Source organism: Phoxinus phoxinus (assembly GCF_949152265.1).
Source record: "Phoxinus phoxinus genome assembly, chromosome: 24".
In the NCBI taxonomy this organism is placed as follows: domain Eukaryota; kingdom Metazoa; phylum Chordata; class Actinopteri; order Cypriniformes; family Leuciscidae; genus Phoxinus; species Phoxinus phoxinus.
In genome coordinates this window covers 27,650,719-27,670,863 of record NC_136899.1, presented here as the reverse complement: position 1 = coordinate 27,670,863, position 20,145 = coordinate 27,650,719, and the positions used below count along the sequence as shown (strand labels likewise).

Here is a 20,145-nt window from a genome sequence, read left to right as displayed (position 1 = left end):
ATGGAGAAGAAGCACTGTGTGCATGCTGCGCTCTCTAGTCTGATGTAAACAATCCTCACATGGAGAAGAAGCACTGTGTGCATGCTGCGCTCTCTAGTCTGATGTAAACAATCCTCACATGGAGAAGAAGCACTGTGTGCATGCTGCGCTCTAGTCTGATGTAAACAATCCTCTCATGGAGAAGAAGCACTGTGTGCATGCTGCGCTCTCTAGTCTGATGTAAACAATCCTCACATGGAGAAGAAGCACTGTGTGCATGCTGCGCTCTAGTCTGATGTAAACAATCCTCACATGGAGAAGAAGCACTGTGTGCATGCTGCGCTCTCTAGTCTGATGTAAACAATCCTCACATGGAGAAGAAGCACTGTGTGCATGCTGCGCTCTAGTCTGATGTAAACAATCCTCACATGGAGAAGAAGCACTGTGTGCATGCTGCGCTGTCTAGTCTGATGTAAACAATCCTCTCATGGAGAAGAAGCACTGTGTGCATGCTGCGCTCTCTAGTCTGATGTAAACAATCCTCTCATGGAGAAGAAGCGCTGTGTGCATGCTGCGCTCTAGTCTGATGTAAACAATCCTCACATGGAGAAGAAGCACTGTGTGCATGCTGCGCTCTAGTCTGATGTAAACAATCCTCTCATGGAGAAGAAGCGCTGTGTGCATGCTGCGCTCTAGTCTGATGTAAACAATCCTCACATGGAGAAGAAGCACTGTGTGCATGCTGCGCTCTCTAGTCTGATGTAAACAATCCTCTCATGGAGAAGAAGCACTGTGTGCATGCTACGCTCTAGTCTGATGTAAACAATCCTCTCATGGAGAAGAAGCACTGTGTGGATGCTACGCTCTAGTCTGATGTAAACAATCCTCTCATGGAGAAGAAGCACTGTGTGCATGCTACGCTCTAGTCTGATGTAAACAATCCTCTCATGGAGAAGAAGCACTGTGTGCATGCTACGCTCTAGTCTGATGTAAACAATCCTCTCATGGAGAAGAAGCACTGTGTGCATGCTACGCTCTAGTCTGATGTAAACAATCCTCTCATGGAGAAGAAGCACTGTGTGCATGCTGCGCTCTAGTCTGATGTAAACAATCCTCACATGGAGAAGAAGCACTGTGTGCATGCTGCGCTGTCTAGTCTGATGTAAACAATCCTCTCATGGAGAAGAAGCACTGTGTGCATGCTGCGCTCTAGTCTGATGTAAACAATCCTCACATGGAGAAGAAGCACTGTGTGCATGCTGCGCTCTCTAGTCTGATGTAAACAATCCTCTCATGGAGAAGAAGCACTGTGTGCATGCTGCGCTCTCTAGTCTGATGTAAACAATCCTCTCATGGAGAAGAAGCACTGTGTGCATGCTGCGCTCTAGTCTGATGTAAACAATCCTCACATGGAGAAGAAGCACTGTGTGCATGCTGCGCTCTCTAGTCTGATGTAAACAATCCTCTCATGGAGAAGAAGCACTGTGTGCATGCTACGCTCTAGTCTGATGTAAACAATCCTCTCATGGAGAAGAAGCACTGTGTGCATGCTGCGCTCTCTAGTCTGATGTAAACAATCCTCACATGGAGAAGAAGCACTGTGTGCATGCTGCGCTCTAGTCTGATGTAAACAATCCTCACATGGAGAAGAAGCACTGTGTGCATGCTGCGCTCTAGTCTGATGTAAACAATCCTCTCATGGAGAAGAAGCACTGTGTGCATGCTGCGCTCTAGTCTGATGTAAACAATCCTCACATGGAGAAGAAGCACTGTGTGCATGCTACGCTCTAGTCTGATGTAAACAATCCTCTCATGGAGAAGAAGCACTGTGTGCATGCTGCGCTCTAGTCTGATGTAAACAATCCTCTCATGGAGAAGAAGCACTGTGTGCATGCTACGCTCTAGTCTGATGTAAACAATCCTCACATGGAGAAGAAGCACTGTGTGCATGCTACGCTCTAGTCTGATGTAAACAATCCTCTCATGGAGAAGAAGCACTGTGTGCATGCTGCGCTCTAGTCTGATGTAAACAATCCTCACATGGAGAAGAAGCACTGTGTGCATGCTGCGCTCTCTAGTCTGATGTAAACAATCCTCACATGGAGAAGAAGCACTGTGTGCATGCTGCGCTCTCTAGTCTGATGTAAACAATCCTCTCATGGAGAAGAAGCACTGTGTGCATGCTGCGCGCTCTAGTCTGATGTAAACAATCCTCTCATGGAGAAGAAGCACTGTGTGCATGCTGCGCTCTAGTCTGATGTAAACAATCCTCACATGGAGAAGAAGCACTGTGTGCATGCTACGCTCTAGTCTGATGTAAACAATCCTCTCATGGAGAAGAAGCACTGTGTGCATGCTGCGCTCTCTAGTCTGATGTAAACAATCCTCTCATGGAGAAGAAGCACTGTGTGCATGCTACGCTCTAGTCTGATGTAAACAATCCTCTCATGGAGAAGAAGCACTGTGTGCATGCTGCGCTCTAGTCTGATGTAAACAATCCTCACATGGAGAAGAAGCACTGTGTGCATGCTGCGCTCTCTAGTCTGATGTAAACAATCCTCACATGGAGAAGAAGCACTGTGTGCATGCTGCGCTGTCTAGTCTGATGTAAACAATCCTCTCATGGAGAAGAAGCACTGTGTGCATGCTGCGCTCTCTAGTCTGATGTAAACAATCCTCTCATGGAGAAGAAGCACTGTGTGCATGCTGCGCTCTAGTCTGATGTAAACAATCCTCTCATGGAGAAGAAGCACTGTGTGCATGCTGCGCTCTCTAGTCTGATGTAAACAATCCTCTCATGGAGAAGAAGCACTGTGTGCATGCTGCGCTCTAGTCTGATGTAAACAATCCTCACATGGAGAAGAAGCACTGTGTGCATGCTGCGCTCTAGTCTGATGTAAACAATCCTCACATGGAGAAGAAGCACTGTGTGCATGCTGCGCTCTCTAGTCTGATGTAAACAATCCTCTCATGGAGAAGAAGCACTGTGTGCATGCTGCGCTCTCTAGTCTGATGTAAACAATCCTCTCATGGAGAAGAAGCACTGTGTGCATGCTGCGCTCTAGTCTGATGTAAACAATCCTCACATGGAGAAGAAGCACTGTGTGCATGCTGCGCTCTAGTCTGATGTAAACAATCCTCACATGGAGAAGAAGCACTGTGTGCATGCTGCGCTCTCTAGTCTGATGTAAACAATCCTCTCATGGAGAAGAAGCACTGTGTGCATGCTACGCTCTAGTCTGATGTAAACAATCCTCTCATGGAGAAGAAGCACTGTGTGCATGCTGCGCTCTAGTCTGATGTAAACAATCCTCTCATGGAGAAGAAGCACTGTGTGCATGCTGCGCTCTAGTCTGATGTAAACAATCCTCACATGGAGAAGAAGCACTGTGTGCATGCTGCGCTCTCTAGTCTGATGTAAACAATCCTCTCATGGAGAAGAAGCACTGTGTGCATGCTGCGCTCTAGTCTGATGTAAACAATCCTCACATGGAGAAGAAGCACTGTGTGCATGCTGCGCTCTAGTCTGATGTAAACAATCCTCACATGGAGAAGAAGCACTGTGTGCATGCTGCGCTGTCTAGTCTGATGTAAACAATCCTCTCATGGAGAAGAAGCACTGTGTGCATGCTGCGCTCTCTAGTCTGATGTAAACAATCCTCTCATGGAGAAGAAGCACTGTGTGCATGCTGCGCTCTAGTCTGATGTAAACAATCCTCTCATGGAGAAGAAGCACTGTGTGCATGCTGCGCTCTCTAGTCTGATGTAAACAATCCTCTCATGGAGAAGAAGCACTGTGTGCATGCTGCGCTCTAGTCTGATGTAAACAATCCTCACATGGAGAAGAAGCACTGTGTGCATGCTGCGCTCTAGTCTGATGTAAACAATCCTCACATGGAGAAGAAGCACTGTGTGCATGCTACGCTCTAGTCTGATGTAAACAATCCTCTCATGGAGAAGAAGCACTGTGTGCATGCTACGCTCTAGTCTGATGTAAACAATCCTCTCATGGAGAAGAAGCACTGTGTGCATGCTACGCTCTAGTCTGATGTAAACAATCCTCTCATGGAGAAGAAGCACTGTGTGCATGCTGCGCTCTCTAGTCTGATGTAAACAATCCTCTCATGGAGAAGAAGCACTGTGTGCATGCTACGCTCTAGTCTGATGTAAACAATCCTCTCATGGAGAAGAAGCACTGTGTGCATGCTACGCTCTAGTCTGATGTAAACAATCCTCTCATGGAGAAGAAGCACTGTGTGCATGCTGCGCTCTCTAGTCTGATGTAAACAATCCTCTCATGGAGAAGAAGCACTGTGTGCATGCTACGCTCTAGTCTGATGTAAACAATCCTCTCATGGAGAAGAAGCACTGTGTGCATGCTGCGCTGTCTAGTCTGATGTAAACAATCCTCTCATGGAGAAGAAGCACTGTGTGCATGCTACGCTCTAGTCTGATGTAAACAATCCTCTCATGGAGAAGAAGCACTGTGTGCATGCTGCGCTCTAGTCTGATGTAAACAATCCTCTCATGGAGAAGAAGCACTGTGTGCATGCTACGCTCTAGTCTGATGTAAACAATCCTCACATGGAGAAGAAGCACTGTGTGCATGCTGCGCTCTAGTCTGATGTAAACAATCCTCTCATGGAGAAGAAGCACTGTGTGCATGCTGCGCTCTAGTCTGATGTAAACAATCCTCTCATGGAGAAGAAGCACTGTGTGCATGCTGCGCTCTAGTCTGATGTAAACAATCCTCACATGGAGAAGAAGCACTGTGTGCATGCTGCGCTCTCTAGTCTGATGTAAACAATCCTCTCATGGAGAAGAAGCACTGTGTGCATGCTGCGCTCTAGTCTGATGTAAACAATCCTCACATGGAGAAGAAGCACTGTGTGCATGCTGCGCTCTAGTCTGATGTAAACAATCCTCTCATGGAGAAGAAGCACTGTGTGCATGCTGCGCTCTAGTCTGATGTAAACAATCCTCTCATGGAGAAGAAGCACTGTGTGCATGCTGCGCTCTAGTCTGATGTAAACAATCCTCACATGGAGAAGAAGCACTGTGTGCATGCTGCGCTCTCTAGTCTGATGTAAACAATCCTCTCATGGAGAAGAAGCACTGTGTGCATGCTGCGCTGTCTAGTCTGATGTAAACAATCCTCTCATGGAGAAGAAGCACTGTGTGCATGCTGCGCTCTCTAGTCTGATGTAAACAATCCTCTCATGGAGAAGAAGCACTGTGTGCATGCTGCGCTCTAGTCTGATGTAAACAATCCTCACATGGAGAAGAAGCACTGTGTGCATGCTACGCTCTAGTCTGATGTAAACAATCCTCTCATGGAGAAGAAGCACTGTGTGCATGCTACGCTCTAGTCTGATGTAAACAATCCTCTCATGGAGAAGAAGCACTGTGTGCATGCTGCGCTCTAGTCTGATGTAAACAATCCTCTCATGGAGAAGAAGCACTGTGTGCATGCTACGCTCTAGTCTGATGTAAACAATCCTCTCATGGAGAAGAAGCACTGTGTGCATGCTACGCTCTAGTCTGATGTAAACAATCCTCTCATGGAGAAGAAGCACTGTGTGCATGCTACGCTCTAGTCTGATGTAAACAATCCTCACATGGAGAAGAAGCACTGTGTGCATGCTGCGCTCTAGTCTGATGTAAACAATCCTCACATGGAGAAGAAGCACTGTGTGCATGCTGCGCTCTCTAGTCTGATGTAAACAATCCTCTCATGGAGAAGAAGCACTGTGTGCATGCTGCGCTGTCTAGTCTGATGTAAACAATCCTCACATGGAGAAGAAGCACTGTGTGCATGCTACGCTCTCTAGTCTGATGTAAACAATCCTCTCATGGAGAAGAAGCACTGTGTGCATGCTGCGCTCTCTAGTCTGATGTAAACAATCCTCTCATGGAGAAGAAGCACTGTGTGCATGCTGCGCTCTAGTCTGATGTAAACAATCCTCTCATGGAGAAGAAGCACTGTGTGCATGCTGCGCTCTCTAGTCTGATGTAAACAATCCTCTCATGGAGAAGAAGCACTGTGTGCATGCTGCGCTCTAGTCTGATGTAAACAATCCTCACATGGAGAAGAAGCACTGTGTGCATGCTACGCTCTAGTCTGATGTAAACAATCCTCTCCAATCCTCACATGGAGAAGAAGCACTGTGTGCATGCTGCGCTCTAGTCTGATGTAAACAATCCTCACATGGAGAAGAAGCACTGTGTGCATGCTGCGCTCTAGTCTGATGTAAACAATCCTCTCATGGAGAAGAAGCACTGTGTGCATGCTGCTCTCTAGTCTGATGTAAACAATCCTCTCATGGAGAAGAAGCACTGTGTGCATGCTGCGCTCTCTAGTCTGATGTAAACAATCCTCACATGGAGAAGAAGCACTGTGTGCATGCTGCGCTCTAGTCTGATGTAAACAATCCTCACATGGAGAAGAAGCACTGTGTGCATGCTGCGCTCTAGTCTGATGTAAACAATCCTCACATGGAGAAGAAGCACTGTGTGCATGCTGCGCTCTCTAGTCTGATGTAAACAATCCTCACATGGAGAAGAAGCACTGTGTGCATGCTGCGCTCTCTAGTCTGATGTAAACAATCCTCACATGGAGAAGAAGCACTGTGTGCATGCTGCGCTCTAGTCTGATGTAAACAATCCTCACATGGAGAAGAAGCACTGTGTGCATGCTGCGCTCTCTAGTCTGATGTAAACAATCCTCACATGGAGAAGAAGCACTGTGTGCATGCTGCGCTCTCTAGTCTGATGTAAACAATCCTCACATGGAGAAGAAGCACTGTGTGCATGCTGCGCTCTCTAGTCTGATGTAAACAATCCTCTCATGGAGAAGAAGCACTGTGTGCATGCTGCGCTCTCTAGTCTGATGTAAACAATCCTCTCATGGAGAAGAAGCACTGTGTGCATGCTGCGCTCTCTAGTCTGATGTAAACAATCCTCTCATGGAGAAGAAGCACTGTGTGCATGCTGCGCTCTAGTCTGATGTAAACAATCCTCACATGGAGAAGAAGCACTGTGTGCATGCTGCGCTCTCTAGTCTGATGTAAACAATCCTCACATGGAGAAGAAGCACTGTGTGCATGCTGCGCTCTCTAGTCTGATGTAAACAATCCTCACATGGAGAAGAAGCACTGTGTGCATGCTGCGCTCTAGTCTGATGTAAACAATCCTCTCATGGAGAAGAAGCACTGTGTGCATGCTGCGCTCTAGTCTGATGTAAACAATCCTCACATGGAGAAGAAGCACTGTGTGCATGCTGCGCTCTAGTCTGATGTAAACAATCCTCACATGGAGAAGAAGCACTGTGTGCATGCTGCGCTCTCTAGTCTGATGTAAACAATCCTCACATGGAGAAGAAGCACTGTGTGCATGCTGCGCTCTAGTCTGATGTAAACAATCCTCTCATGGAGAAGAAGCACTGTGTGCATGCTGCGCTCTAGTCTGATGTAAACAATCCTCACATGGAGAAGAAGCACTGTGTGCATGCTGCGCTCTAGTCTGATGTAAACAATCCTCACATGGAGAAGAAGCACTGTGTGCATGCTGCGCTCTAGTCTGATGTAAACAATCCTCACATGGAGAAGAAGCACTGTGTGCATGCTGCGCTCTAGTCTGATGTAAACAATCCTCTCATGGAGAAGAAGCACTGTGTGCATGCTGCGCTCTAGTCTGATGTAAACAATCCTCACATGGAGAAGAAGCACTGTGTGCATGCTGCGCTCTAGTCTGATGTAAACAATCCTCACATGGAGAAGAAGCACTGTGTGCATGCTGCGCTCTAGTCTGATGTAAACAATCCTCTCATGGAGAAGAAGCACTGTGTGCATGCTGCGCTCTAGTCTGATGTAAACAATCCTCTCATGGAGAAGAAGCACTGTGTGCATGCTGCGCTCTCTAGTCTGATGTAAACAATCCTCTCATGGAGAAGAAGCACTGTGTGCATGCTGCGCTCTAGTCTGATGTAAACAATCCTCACATGGAGAAGAAGCATGGCGGAAGGAGGAACGGTGCCGACGATTTATCCCCCTTCTAAAAGGGTTAAGTCAGAGATTTACACGCAAAAAATAGTTTTTGCGTGCATAATATGCACTGTAAACCGCTTGGGTCGGATTAGGGGTGGGGATTGCGTGCGTATTAAATTGCATATCATATGCACGCAAAAACTATTTTTGGCACGAGAGTTTCAATTTGCGCATTTTCATGAGATCGTGACGGGCCTTGACGAGGAGCAGTGGGTCCGAAATTTTAGGATGAGCAAGCCAATCTTTGATATGTTGTCAACGTGTGTCCACATTCCTCTCCTATGACGACATGACGTTTCGTCGGGCCATCCGTCCCTTTGCAGATGTGCGTCGGCCCGTCAGAGTTTCTCTCGCCATTAAACAGTGGAGACGTAGCCTAATGCCTCAGAAAATCCGGCCTGTTTACATGACAGTCGCATTATGAACAAGCCCTGAAACTGATCTCGAAATATCCGAATGCATGCGTTTTTCCCTGTTTACACTGCTAGAACACATCCGATCTGTGTCACATATGAGCAAAAAATCGGAATTGGGTCACATTTCACTGACAGTGTAAACGAGGCCAAAGAGGCGTTCCAGCGCCAGGCTTCATATGGACCCTCATCGGGCCAAGGAAATCAATGTTGTTTGCACATTATTCTCTTATTCTCTCTTATTTTCTCTGATATAATTGCTCAGTTTACTTTATATTATGTATTGTTTTATTTATATTTAATTGTATTGATTTGAGGTATTTTTTGTTATTTAAAAAGTTATTAAAGTTGTAATAGAATCATTCATTGTTGATTCTTTACAGTTGTTCTTTTGCTCTTAAATTAACAAAAAAAAAATATATATATTTTGCAGTTTGCACTTTCTGTTTGACTTTATACATTTGTATTGTGTATTGTTTTATTTATATTTATTTGTATTTAAATGTTTGAGGTACATTTTGTTATTTAATAAGTTACTGAGTGTACAACTGAAGTTTGTTTATCTTTTTAACCTGTTTCTCTTGTGCAATTAAAATAGTGATAATACCGTACACCGTGATAAAAGCTCAATCAATTAATCGCAGCATGAAAATTTGACACCGGCACATGCCTAATCGCGATTAGAACAAAGCACTTAAGAATAAAGAACTTACTATTCACAACCCTCAGCTGCATACGTTGCTTCTCGAAATCAAACTAAACCAGCACTTCTGAGGTAAATTTTCCATATTTTTTTAATATTATTATTATTATAACGATAGTATTATTCCTCACAGCGTCGCAAGACGACGTACAGTACATGAATCTGATTAAACTTGATGTGTTTTATCGACCGGATGTGGGCGTTGACAGGTTTGCATGGATAACCTCAGCTCATTTGCGTTTCAATAGCGCACGCTCTCCGTGGGCGTGTTTACATTAGCAGATAATGAGTTGCCATGAGAACGACTGACATCTCTCTCTTTTTATACATATTACATAAACAGATAATATTTGTTTTCGTTTTGAATTAGATAATTTAATAGTAGACACTTAAATGATTATAAAGCTATATAGCTCATGGCTGGGTGAATCGTTTTTTTAAGTTTAGAGACGTGCTCTAGAAAAAAAGTTCACAGAGACGGAGAGGCAGAAAGCACACCCTGTTTATTTTCTTTATTTTACAAAAGCACAATGGTTTGTTTCAATTGTAAGTGGACCCATACAAAAGTAAACATTTTACAGTTCATTTTTTCGTATTTCTTAAGTCTGTATGACCATAAATGACGGAGTATTTTAAGTCTATTTTGCTGCTATGTGAAAATAGGGTTAGGGTTAGGCTTATAATGTGGTGATAGGAACTATTTCTAAGGCCACATTTACACATAGCCGGGTATTTAGAGAAACAAATATTTCCCCCCCTCCGTTTTTAAAGGGGTCATGACATGAGAAACCAAATTTGCCTTGATCTTTTGGTATATAAGAGGTCTTTGTGTCATTAAAACGTCCTGCAAGTTTCATAGCTTAAGACGTCCTCCCCATTATAAACGAATCATTTATTTAATCAAGCTCTAAATACAGCTCGTTCTGGATCCATGGTAAGAAGTGACGTCACGGTACGAAGTGACGTACCAGCGTTTGCATATTACCGCCTCCAGCACAAGACAGCTACGCTTAAAGCGCAAGACAACTACGCTCACTTCGTATCGTTGTCGCGCCCGCGCGCCGCGCGCCTCACTAGTGTTCAGTCGACGGAGAGCGAGTGGGTCTGTGTACAGGGAGATTACGATGCCGCAGATGTGCTGTTCCTGGCTGTGGACAAACTACATCTTTGAATACGCTGCGAAAGATCCAGTCGTCAGGGAAAAATGGATGCACTTTATTTTTTGCGGACGTCTCAGTCACGGCAGTGTTAGTTTAAGCGTTTGTTCTATACATTTAAAGGATGACTGTTTTGAGCTTTGCCAGAAAACTGTTGCTCAAAGATAAGTCCGTGCCGTCTATTCTGGGCTCAACAACGACGACGCAAACTGTAAGTAATGTATTTAAAACTTTAAACTACTTTTTAAATACGCTGAAAGATCCAGTCGTCAGGGAAAAATGGATGCACTTTATTTTTTGCGGACGTCCCAGTCACGGCAGTGTTCTATACATTTTAAGGATGACTGTTTTGAGGAAAAAATCCCAATATGATGCTTGGCTTTGCCAGAAAACGGTTGCTCAAAGATAAGTCCGTGCCGACATTCTGGGCTCAATAACGACGACGCAAACTTACTTTTTACCATGGCTAATATAAACACATTTGTATAAGAGAATCTTGAAAATATGTCGCCTTTCTAGTAGGCCTACATGTGATAGAAAATTAAAAATGTTGCCTTTATCAATGCTGCATCTTCAAAGATGGCCTGTCTGTGCATGCATTTTTGTCCGTGGTACACCCTATCATTTCATTGGAATTAGTTAAATAATGTTAAACTGTTAGCAAATGAAGCTATAGGATAATTATGCAACAATAATCCGTTTTCAAGTGTCTCGGGTTAATTTTTTTTTATTAATTCAAAATAGTTTCACTTTCCATGTGTACACGGGCTGATCCAGTCTTCGTTGTTGTGGTGATGGTTAATTTTCCTCTGATTCTGGCTCAAACATAATAAGGTTTTATCATTGCAAGAGCCATCGCTTCGCGTGAATCACCTGCTATTAAACAGTTGCGCCGAATCCGCAAATGTTCTGGCTGGGGGCGTTAATAATTGATGCATAGGCACTGACGTTAGCCAATCATAACAGTGGGCGTTAACACTGAACTCTTAAAGGGGAAACACCCCCAAAACAGACTGTTTGAACCAGAGGATGAGAAACAGGGTGGGAAAAGGTCATAAATCACTACATTTTAAAAGTTTTTTGTAAAAAAAACTATAGTAATACTATAATTGCACCTAAGGGAACATAATAATAAAATAAAAAAAACCATGTCATGACCCCTTTAATAATAACATCGTGCACACAACCCGCATAAATACGCCGTCGAGCGCCATCATAGCTATGCCAAACCTATGGGCGGCAGTGTAGGGAGAAGGATAAAGCCATGCAAGCCAATCAGAATCCTCAGAATCGACAAGAGAGAACCTAAAACCCTGTTTCTCCCAGTTGACACGACAACATATAACTGGCGTTTTCAGAAATCTCCACTTTGGCCGGAGTTTTTAGAAATAATCGTTTTCTGGGATAAAAACAGCGTTTTCGTGTAAATGACAGGCCAAAACGCAGAGAAATATCTGCGTTTTCCCATCGTGTAAACGGGGCCTAAGAGGGTTAAATGATAGATATCCATGGAACATTTGCACAGTAGCAGAAAAAACACAGGTGTGTGAGTGGTGACAATTTATATCATTATCAGCATTCAGTGATTTATTACATTGTGTAGTTTTTGTGTTTCTGTTGGCAAAGCACATGAACATTGAAAGTGTTCTACAATTTTCCTCTTTATGTCCAGATTTGTACACATTTGCTATATCAGAGTCAGCCCCAGTGGGCACCACAGTGGGAAGAATAATGGCAGATGACAGTGATGTTGGTCTGAACGCTAAGATGAACTACAGCTTAGAGGATCTCGAGGAGAGCAGCACATTCACAATCCAGACGGACCCTGACACTCAAGAGGGGATTGTCATACTGGATCAGGTCAGATTATATGTATATGCATTATATCTAATCATTGTTTACAAATGTTGGACATGATGTTCTCAGATTCAAGCATCAAACATTCAAGACACTTTTATTTTTATATAAAATTTTGTTGAATAATATTTTAATTTATGTTTAAAATGTGTTGATACTATTTTAATTTATTATATTATAAAACATCCAATCATATTGAGGCAGTACTTTTAGATAAACAAAAAGCTTTACAACCCCCTGGGAGATCTTTTATGTTTTCTTTCTTTTATATGTGTTCTCTCTTCTCTGTAGCCACTGGATTTTGAGAGCAAGAGGCGGTTCGTCATTGCTGTAGAGGCCATCAATGAAAACATAGACACACGCTTTTTAAGTGCATATGAGTTTCAAGATAGGACAACACTCAAAATTACTGTGACAAATGTGGACGAACCACCCATCTTTTCTGAAACACCTTATAACTGGAAAGTTCTAGAAAGCGCCCAAATTGGCACTCAAGTCGGTACAATCTATGCTAGAGACACAGACACCACCAACAACCCCGTAAGGTAATTTTAATTTTTTATTTTCTCCTGTCCCATTTGGACCCATATTAACCCCTAAATGCCAGGTGACTAACTCAATCAATGGAAGACGTCCAGGGCAGAGCTACAAGGGCCGGATCAAAAAAACATGAACACAAACGAAAAAATAAATAAAAAGAAAGAACAGACACCGAGTGACATGACACAATAGCCGCTTTTCAACTGTCAGGCTAGTGAGATTACGGGCTATTGTAGGAAACTCAGAAGCGAAGATCAGGAGACTTTATTGAGAATATTATATTCCGCTCTGCAGTCATCAAATCCAATTGAGGCAGACATGTATGGTGTTTAGTAGGCATTCAGTACTTATCCATATCGGCCTTACAACCAGGGGGTGGATCAATGATCTAATCTAGGTCCATCACAACCCATGCCAGTCTCCCTAGGAGACCAGATGCTTTAAATTCCAATACCGTACATTTCCAAACATTAACTTACTTACTTAGCTTACATTCATCAACCACGTTGTGTTTAATATTGTTAGACCAGGAGAGAACCCCCTGTAAATTTGGAGCAATCTGGAGAAACAGAATAAATCTCCAGAATAGAATACATTATATTTGCCATATAGTCTTTGTGCTTGTCCAGACAGTCCATAATATTTTGATTTACATGCTGTTTGTGAATGGTTGAAATCTGCATGTGGTAACAAACAATAGAAGTATATGAGAAAAAATGCCCCAAATAACAATTGTTTTCCTTGAACAGATACAGCATTTCAAAGAGCAGTGACACACAACAGATATTCAGAATTGATCCTAGTAATGGGACAGTGTATGTGGCCAACCGTTTGGATCGAGAAACAGCAGCCTGGTACAACCTGACTGTCAACGCCAGAGAGATCAGTGAGCACATTGTCACTAACATGCATCAACCTCTAACACAAAACTTACTTCATAGACCACTAGTGAAAATGCTTCTAATTTTTGCATTTTAACAAATATATACACTACCGTAAAACATTTTTGGGTCGGTAAAAAAAGAAAAAAAAAGTTTATTTGATAAAAAATACAGTAAAAACAGTAATATTGTGAAATAGTATTACAGTTTAAAGAAACTGTTTTCTATTGTAATATATATTTTAAAATATCCCTGTGATCAAAGCTGAATTTCCGGCACCATTACTCCTGTCTTCAGTATCATATGATCTTCCAGAAATCATTCTAATATGCTGATTTGCTGCTCAATCATGTTGAAAACAATGCGTCTGGTATTGTTGCAATGGGGAAAGGCATCAGCGTGACCATTGTCTGAGGCACGTGTAAACAAAAGCCAATGATCGAAAAATACCAATATTTACCAAAAATGGTGTATGGCACATAGAAGCCTTGGGACTGACCAAACATACTGGGGCTGCAGGGATTAGCTCTTAAGAAAAGTATGGACCATTTTTATATTTTGCACAAAGTAATAAATGACTAATATATACATAATCTAAAAACATCTCAGGTTACGCATGTAACCCTGGTTCCCTGACAGGGAACGAGACGCTGCGGTGGGAACGCCTTGCGTGATTGCGTCGTGAAGCACGTGTAAAATCAGTCCAATGGAAAAAGGGGGACGTCATAGGCGGGTGACGTCATCGACCAGGAAGCTATAAAGCACTCCCGAGATCATAACACACTAGCTTTGAAAAAGCCTGAAGCAAGATGATCACAGGCATGCTGGGAGTATGGCAAAGCAACGCAGCGTCTCGTTCCCTCTCAGGGAACCAGGGTTACATACGTAACCTGAGACGTTCTCTTTCAAGGGAACTCCAGCTGCGTTGAGACGCGGTGGGAACCCTATACCCACGACGCCATATGACAAATGCCTGTACTGTATGAAGACTGTGCGGACACTAAGAAACAAGCCCCCTAGACCCTGGAGTGGAGTCTAGGTCCAAGTCATAAAAATGGACAAATGTATGCGGTGAGGACCAGCCTGCCGCATTACAGATGTCGTGGAGAGAAACTCCTGAATTTAAAGCTCAGAGGCAGCCATACTCCAGTAGAGTGGGCCCGGACAGCCAAAGGTGAAGGCTGTCCAGCCGCTACATTAACAAGTGAGATAGCTTCAACTACTCGCTTGCTCAATATCTGTCTTTAGCTTTTCCTGATTAAGGTGGAGGACAGAAGGCCTGCAGCACAAATGACCCGCAAATTGAGTAGGGACCTAGGAATACAACCCGGCCTGGGGTGAAGAAAGACTACCACCATACCAGGTGCAAATCCAAGTACGAGCAGGCCTCAGCCTCAAGTACCACGGAGAAGACGACATACGGATCTCTCCTCAGAGATAACCCAGCAAAGAAACATTCATTGCATTCATTGCAAGTACTGTACCATAGGGCAGATAGCAAGATTCAGAAGGTGTTCTCCGCACCAGGCAGAGAACAGTTTACATTTCAATGTATATTCAGTCTTCTCGTGGAGGGAGCACTAGACTGGAGTATGATCTCCGCGACCTCAGTCGAGAGACCTGAATCTATGAGCTGGGCCCCCTCAGAGGCCGAGCCCACAGTATCCATGACTCCAGATGAGGGTAACTCCCGGGAGCAACGATATCGGGAAATGCGTACAGGTGTAGCCTCGACCATACATAATACAATCGCATCCAGTCCAAGCGGAGCTGGATGCGTCAGGGATAACCACAAGGGCAAAGTTTTCACCGAAGTTCTCCCAAAGAAGCTCCACCACCTCGGGGTGAAGTGTCCATTCCCCGGCCCTCAGCCCCTGCCTCAACAGGATATCTGCTCTGATATACGAGACCATCAGTGTGCTGTCCAGAAGGACAGGCACATGGTGACCTCTCGGTTCTGACAGGAAGTATTGAGATTCTCGGAATACCGCCATCACTTCTAGCCAATTATGTGCCAAAAGGAGATGGTCCTGCCAAAGACCCTTCGCCGAGTGACCACTCATGATCACCCCTCACTTGTGAGGGAAGCATCCGTCGATAACATTATGCGTCGACAAGAAGCCCCCAACACTGGGCCTGGGCGAGGAACCAAGGTTCTTTCACATGACCGAGGCACGTAGGCATAGCCGCGTGACCTTGATCATGCGAAAACGGATTTCCCCTCGGAGAAAACCCCTTGGTCCTGAGCCAACACTGCAGGGGTATCATGTACAGAAGGCCAAAAGTAATTACGTTGGACGCAGCTGCCATAAGACCCAACAGTCTGAAACTGTTCCACAGTGAGTGACTGGCCTAGTTTTACCCCATTTACAGCGAATCATTTATAACACTTGGAAAAGTGGTCCTCTGAGCTGGGAGGAGCACACTCTTCTTGGCGTTGAGTCGCAACCCCAACATCTTTAAAAGAGACAGAACGACATCTCGATGCCGAACTGCCATCTGCTCAAATTGAGCTAGGATCAACCAATCGTCGATAGTATAATACGCAAATGCGCTGGAGTCTCAGAGGAGCCAGAGCTGCATCCACCCATATTGTAAAGGTGTGGGGTGATAAACTTAGGCCGAATAGAAGAACCCGATACTGGTATGCTTCGCCCCTGAAAGCAAACCTCAGGAACCTTCTGTGATGAGGATGGATAGATAAGTGTCCTTCAAGTCTATTGTGACAGACCAGTCCTCGGGCTGAATCTGTGACACAATCATATTAGCGTAAGCATACTATGAACATGAGATTCTGAAACCTGCTGTTTAATTGACGCAGGTCTAGAATAGGACGCAACCACTCATCCTCTTTCGGAACAATGAAGTAGCGGCTGTAAAACCCTGACTGTCTGCTGGGAGGAGGAACCCCTTCTATAGCTCCTTTTTGCAGAAGTGTCAGCACTTCCTGCTCCATAACCAGAGCCTGCTCGAGGTCCACCACAGTGGGGAGGACCCCTCGGAATCTGGGAGGACGAGAACCAAACTGAATTCTGAACCCTTTTCTATAGTGTGCAGGACCCACTGAGAAATATGTGGCAGTAGTTTCCACGCTGCCAGAAATTCTGCTAAGGGCACCAGTCTTTCGAGACTGGCCTCTGGATTTGGTTGAACAGTCACTTCAGTGCCCTGAAGCAGCGAACCGGCAGGGAAACCGAACTGACCGTTCTACAACCCTCCTCGGAGGATCGTTTGAGGACGCTGACACCTCGGTGTCAGGAAACGGCGAACCGGCAGGAGAACCGAACTGGCAGTGTCGCACCCCAGAGGGCACCGAGGAGAAACGATTTCTCAAAACCGCCCCTACCCCGGAGGGGACCACCCTCAGAAGCCTGCAGCCTCAGGGCTTCTTCTTCCAAGCTATTTTAGAGATAAAACAGTTCTCAGATCTTGCATATCTCTAACTGGCTAGACAGCAACTGCCACCCAGGTCCCCTCTTTTGTGGATGAGCCCGAATGGCGACGCTCTATTTTGCAGCACTTTATGCTGCGAGGAGCTTTAGTAGGCTGAGACTGCTCCCGCCCAGCAGTTTTCCAGGAAATGCATGTACTTGCTGGACCTCTGCTTTTTCATAAATACTACCATGTATTGTGTACATAATTTTTCGACAGACATCAATGTTGAGATATTCAAATAATGTGGATTTGAGCAGATGGATTGTAAGGTTGTGATGAGACTTATAGTGGAGAGAAGAGAAAGTGATATAATCAAATCAGTGGACAGGGATTATTAGGAGGCCATGATTGGTAAGGGCCAGACAGTGGGTGGAATTTGGCCAGGACACCGGGGTTACACCCCTACTCTTTGCCAAAAGTGCCATGGGATTTTTAATGACCACAGAGAGTCAGGACCTTGGTTTAACGTCTCATCCGAAGGACGGTGCTCTTTGAGTCAAGTCAAGTCATCTTCATTTATACTGCGCTTTTAACAATGTAGATTGTTTCAAAGCTGCTTTACAGAGATAAACGTATAATTTAAGGTAACAGATTGTTTTGTCTTTATAGCGGTTCTTGAATAATGTTATTTTCCAGCTAAAGTTAGTTTTGATTGATTCACTTCTGTCGAAAGGATAATTTGTTATAAAATTAGGGGCCGCTAAGACGATACCGTTCTCTCTACACAGACTTTAAACTGAACCTGTGATAAACACTGATGGCGCTCACGTGCGCATCAAGAATTAATTCTATAGTTATGTGCGTTTGAATATATGTGCGCATGTTTGTAATTCTCTACAAACCAAGCCTTAACAAACTACTTGTCCTGCCTATAAATTTGATACAGAATTTTATTTTATTTTATCACTACGGGGGAGATACGCGAATGTTCCACAATGCTTTATCTGTAGAGTGGTACAGGGATCCTCCATAGGGAGAGGCTAGTCGGCACTTCAGCGCTGCGCTGTCATCGGGTCCAGGCGAAGGTCCTTCCTCAGATCTGGATATGGCCTGGATCCGGCTGGCTGCGGGAAAACCTCGGGATAAACAAAGACACTAAAATTAGTGTAGATGCCATTCTTCTTATGATGTAACGAGTACATCAGGATTTAAGGGAAGTGTTCCCAGTTCCGGCTGACCTAATCTATGCAGCCTAACAGTTATAGAAGTCAATAATCAGGGGTGCACATAACTGGTACGCAGGTACGCATGCGCGACAAAAATCAGGAATGCGTAAAGCCACTTGTGTTACTACGCGCCTTTGCGTACTTTAAGGGTAACTGACAATCCTAACAATTTCCGCCCCATTTCCAACCTACCATTCTTGTCTAAAATCCTGGAACGCTCAGTCGCCACTCAACTAAAACATCACCTCTCTTCCAATCAGCTCTATGAAACCTTCCAGTCTGGATTCCGCACCCATCACTCTACTGAAACAGCACTACTCAAAGTAATAAATGACCTCCTGCTCGCCTCTGACTCTGGTTCCCTCTCCATTCTCCTCCTACTTGACCTCTCTGCTGCCTTTGACACCATTGACCACTCCATCCTTCTACAACGCCTACAACACTTCGGCATCGCTGGTTCAGCTCTCTCATGGTTCACCTCCTACCTCACTAACAGATCTCAATTCATATCCATTAACAACTGTACATCTCACACCACACCGGTCAAACATGGGAGTCCCTCAGGGCTCAGTGCTGGGCCCCCTTCTGTTTATCCTCTACATGCTTCCCCTCGGAATCATTATTCAAAATCATGGACTAAAATTTCACGGTTATGCTGATGACACTCAATTATACCTCAGCACCAGATCCATCACTCCTTCTACAGTTTTAACCATCACAAACTGCCTTTCTGCAATAAAAACTTGGATGAATGCAAACTTCCTTGAACTCAACGGCAATAAATCGGAAATCATCATCATTGGCCCCAAATCATTACTACCCGCCTCCCAAGACTTCACTCTCTCCGTTGATGGCCACACAGTTACCACTTCTCCTCAGATCCGAAACCTTGGTGTTATTCTTGATCCCTCACTCACCTTCAAGCCTCACATCCGTCATATTACCAAAACTGCCTTTTTCCAATTACGAAATATTGCCCGCCTACGCCCCGCCCTCACCTCATCTGCTGCTGAAACCCTCATTCATGCATTCATCACATCAAGACTTGATTACTGCAATAGCCTCGTATATGGTCTCCCTTCCTCTGTTTTACAAAAACTCCAATACGTTCAAAATTCAGCTGCTCGCCTCCTCACTCACACCCGTTCAAGACACCACATCACCCCCGTCCTTCAACAACTTCACTGGCTCCCCGTACAACAACGCATCCACTACAAAGTTCTGCTCATCACCTTCAAAGCCCTCAATAACTTGGCACCACCATACCTCACAGACCTCCTACAGCACCATCGACCCTCCCGACGCCTCCGCTCTGCTGACTTGAACCTTCTCAAACCTATCACTAAATCAACACACCGAACTTTGGGGGATCGAGCATTCGCCATCGCTGCCCCCACCCTCTGGAACTCACTTCCCATCCATATCAGAAACTCTGACTCACTGACCACCTACAAAAAACTGCTCAAGACCCATCTGTTTCAACTAGCCTACAACTCATAAAAACTATACTCTCCCATCTTTATTTTATTTTATTTTTTTGTTCCTTGATTATTTGTAAAGCGTCTTTGAGTTTCCCTGTAAAGCGCTATATAAAACCAATTATTATTATTATTATTATTAACTGTCGCCAAAATGCAACCTAGGCAGTGTTCATTTAATTTGTTCACAGACGAAAACTGAATAAAAACCTGTTTTAAATGACAACCACGTCAACGAATAAAAACTAGACGGAAATTATGGAGGGACGATTGGGGAAGTGATCCAGTCAGAACTGATTTGCGCTTGTGGTAAATGCGCACAACCGCACATTTGAACTGTAACGTGCTGATGTACCGGCGGGACAGGAGTTGGCATGCGCTTGATGCATGTCTCAAATCGTTAAAAAATTTTAACGTCTGGGAGAAAGAGAACAGCAGACATATGGATAGATCTGAATAAGAGTGACGACGCGAAAGATAGCTTTATGCTG

General features: G+C 44.4%; 1 protein-coding gene across 3 annotated transcripts in view; it reads left to right on the top strand.

The window, feature by feature from the left end:
• The window catches only part of cdh19 (cadherin 19, type 2), a 70,602-nt gene that overhangs the window by 38,588 nt on the left and 11,869 nt on the right, over positions 1-20,145 (top strand). For all 3 annotated transcript variants that reach the window (XM_079602447.1, XM_079602448.1, XM_079602446.1), the window contains 3 exons: positions 11,970-12,157; positions 12,446-12,699; positions 13,444-13,580. In XM_079602447.1, the coding sequence (XP_079458573.1) occupies positions 11,970-12,157; positions 12,446-12,699; positions 13,444-13,580 (579 nt within the window). The remainder of the gene's footprint in view (positions 1-11,969; positions 12,158-12,445; positions 12,700-13,443; positions 13,581-20,145) is intronic.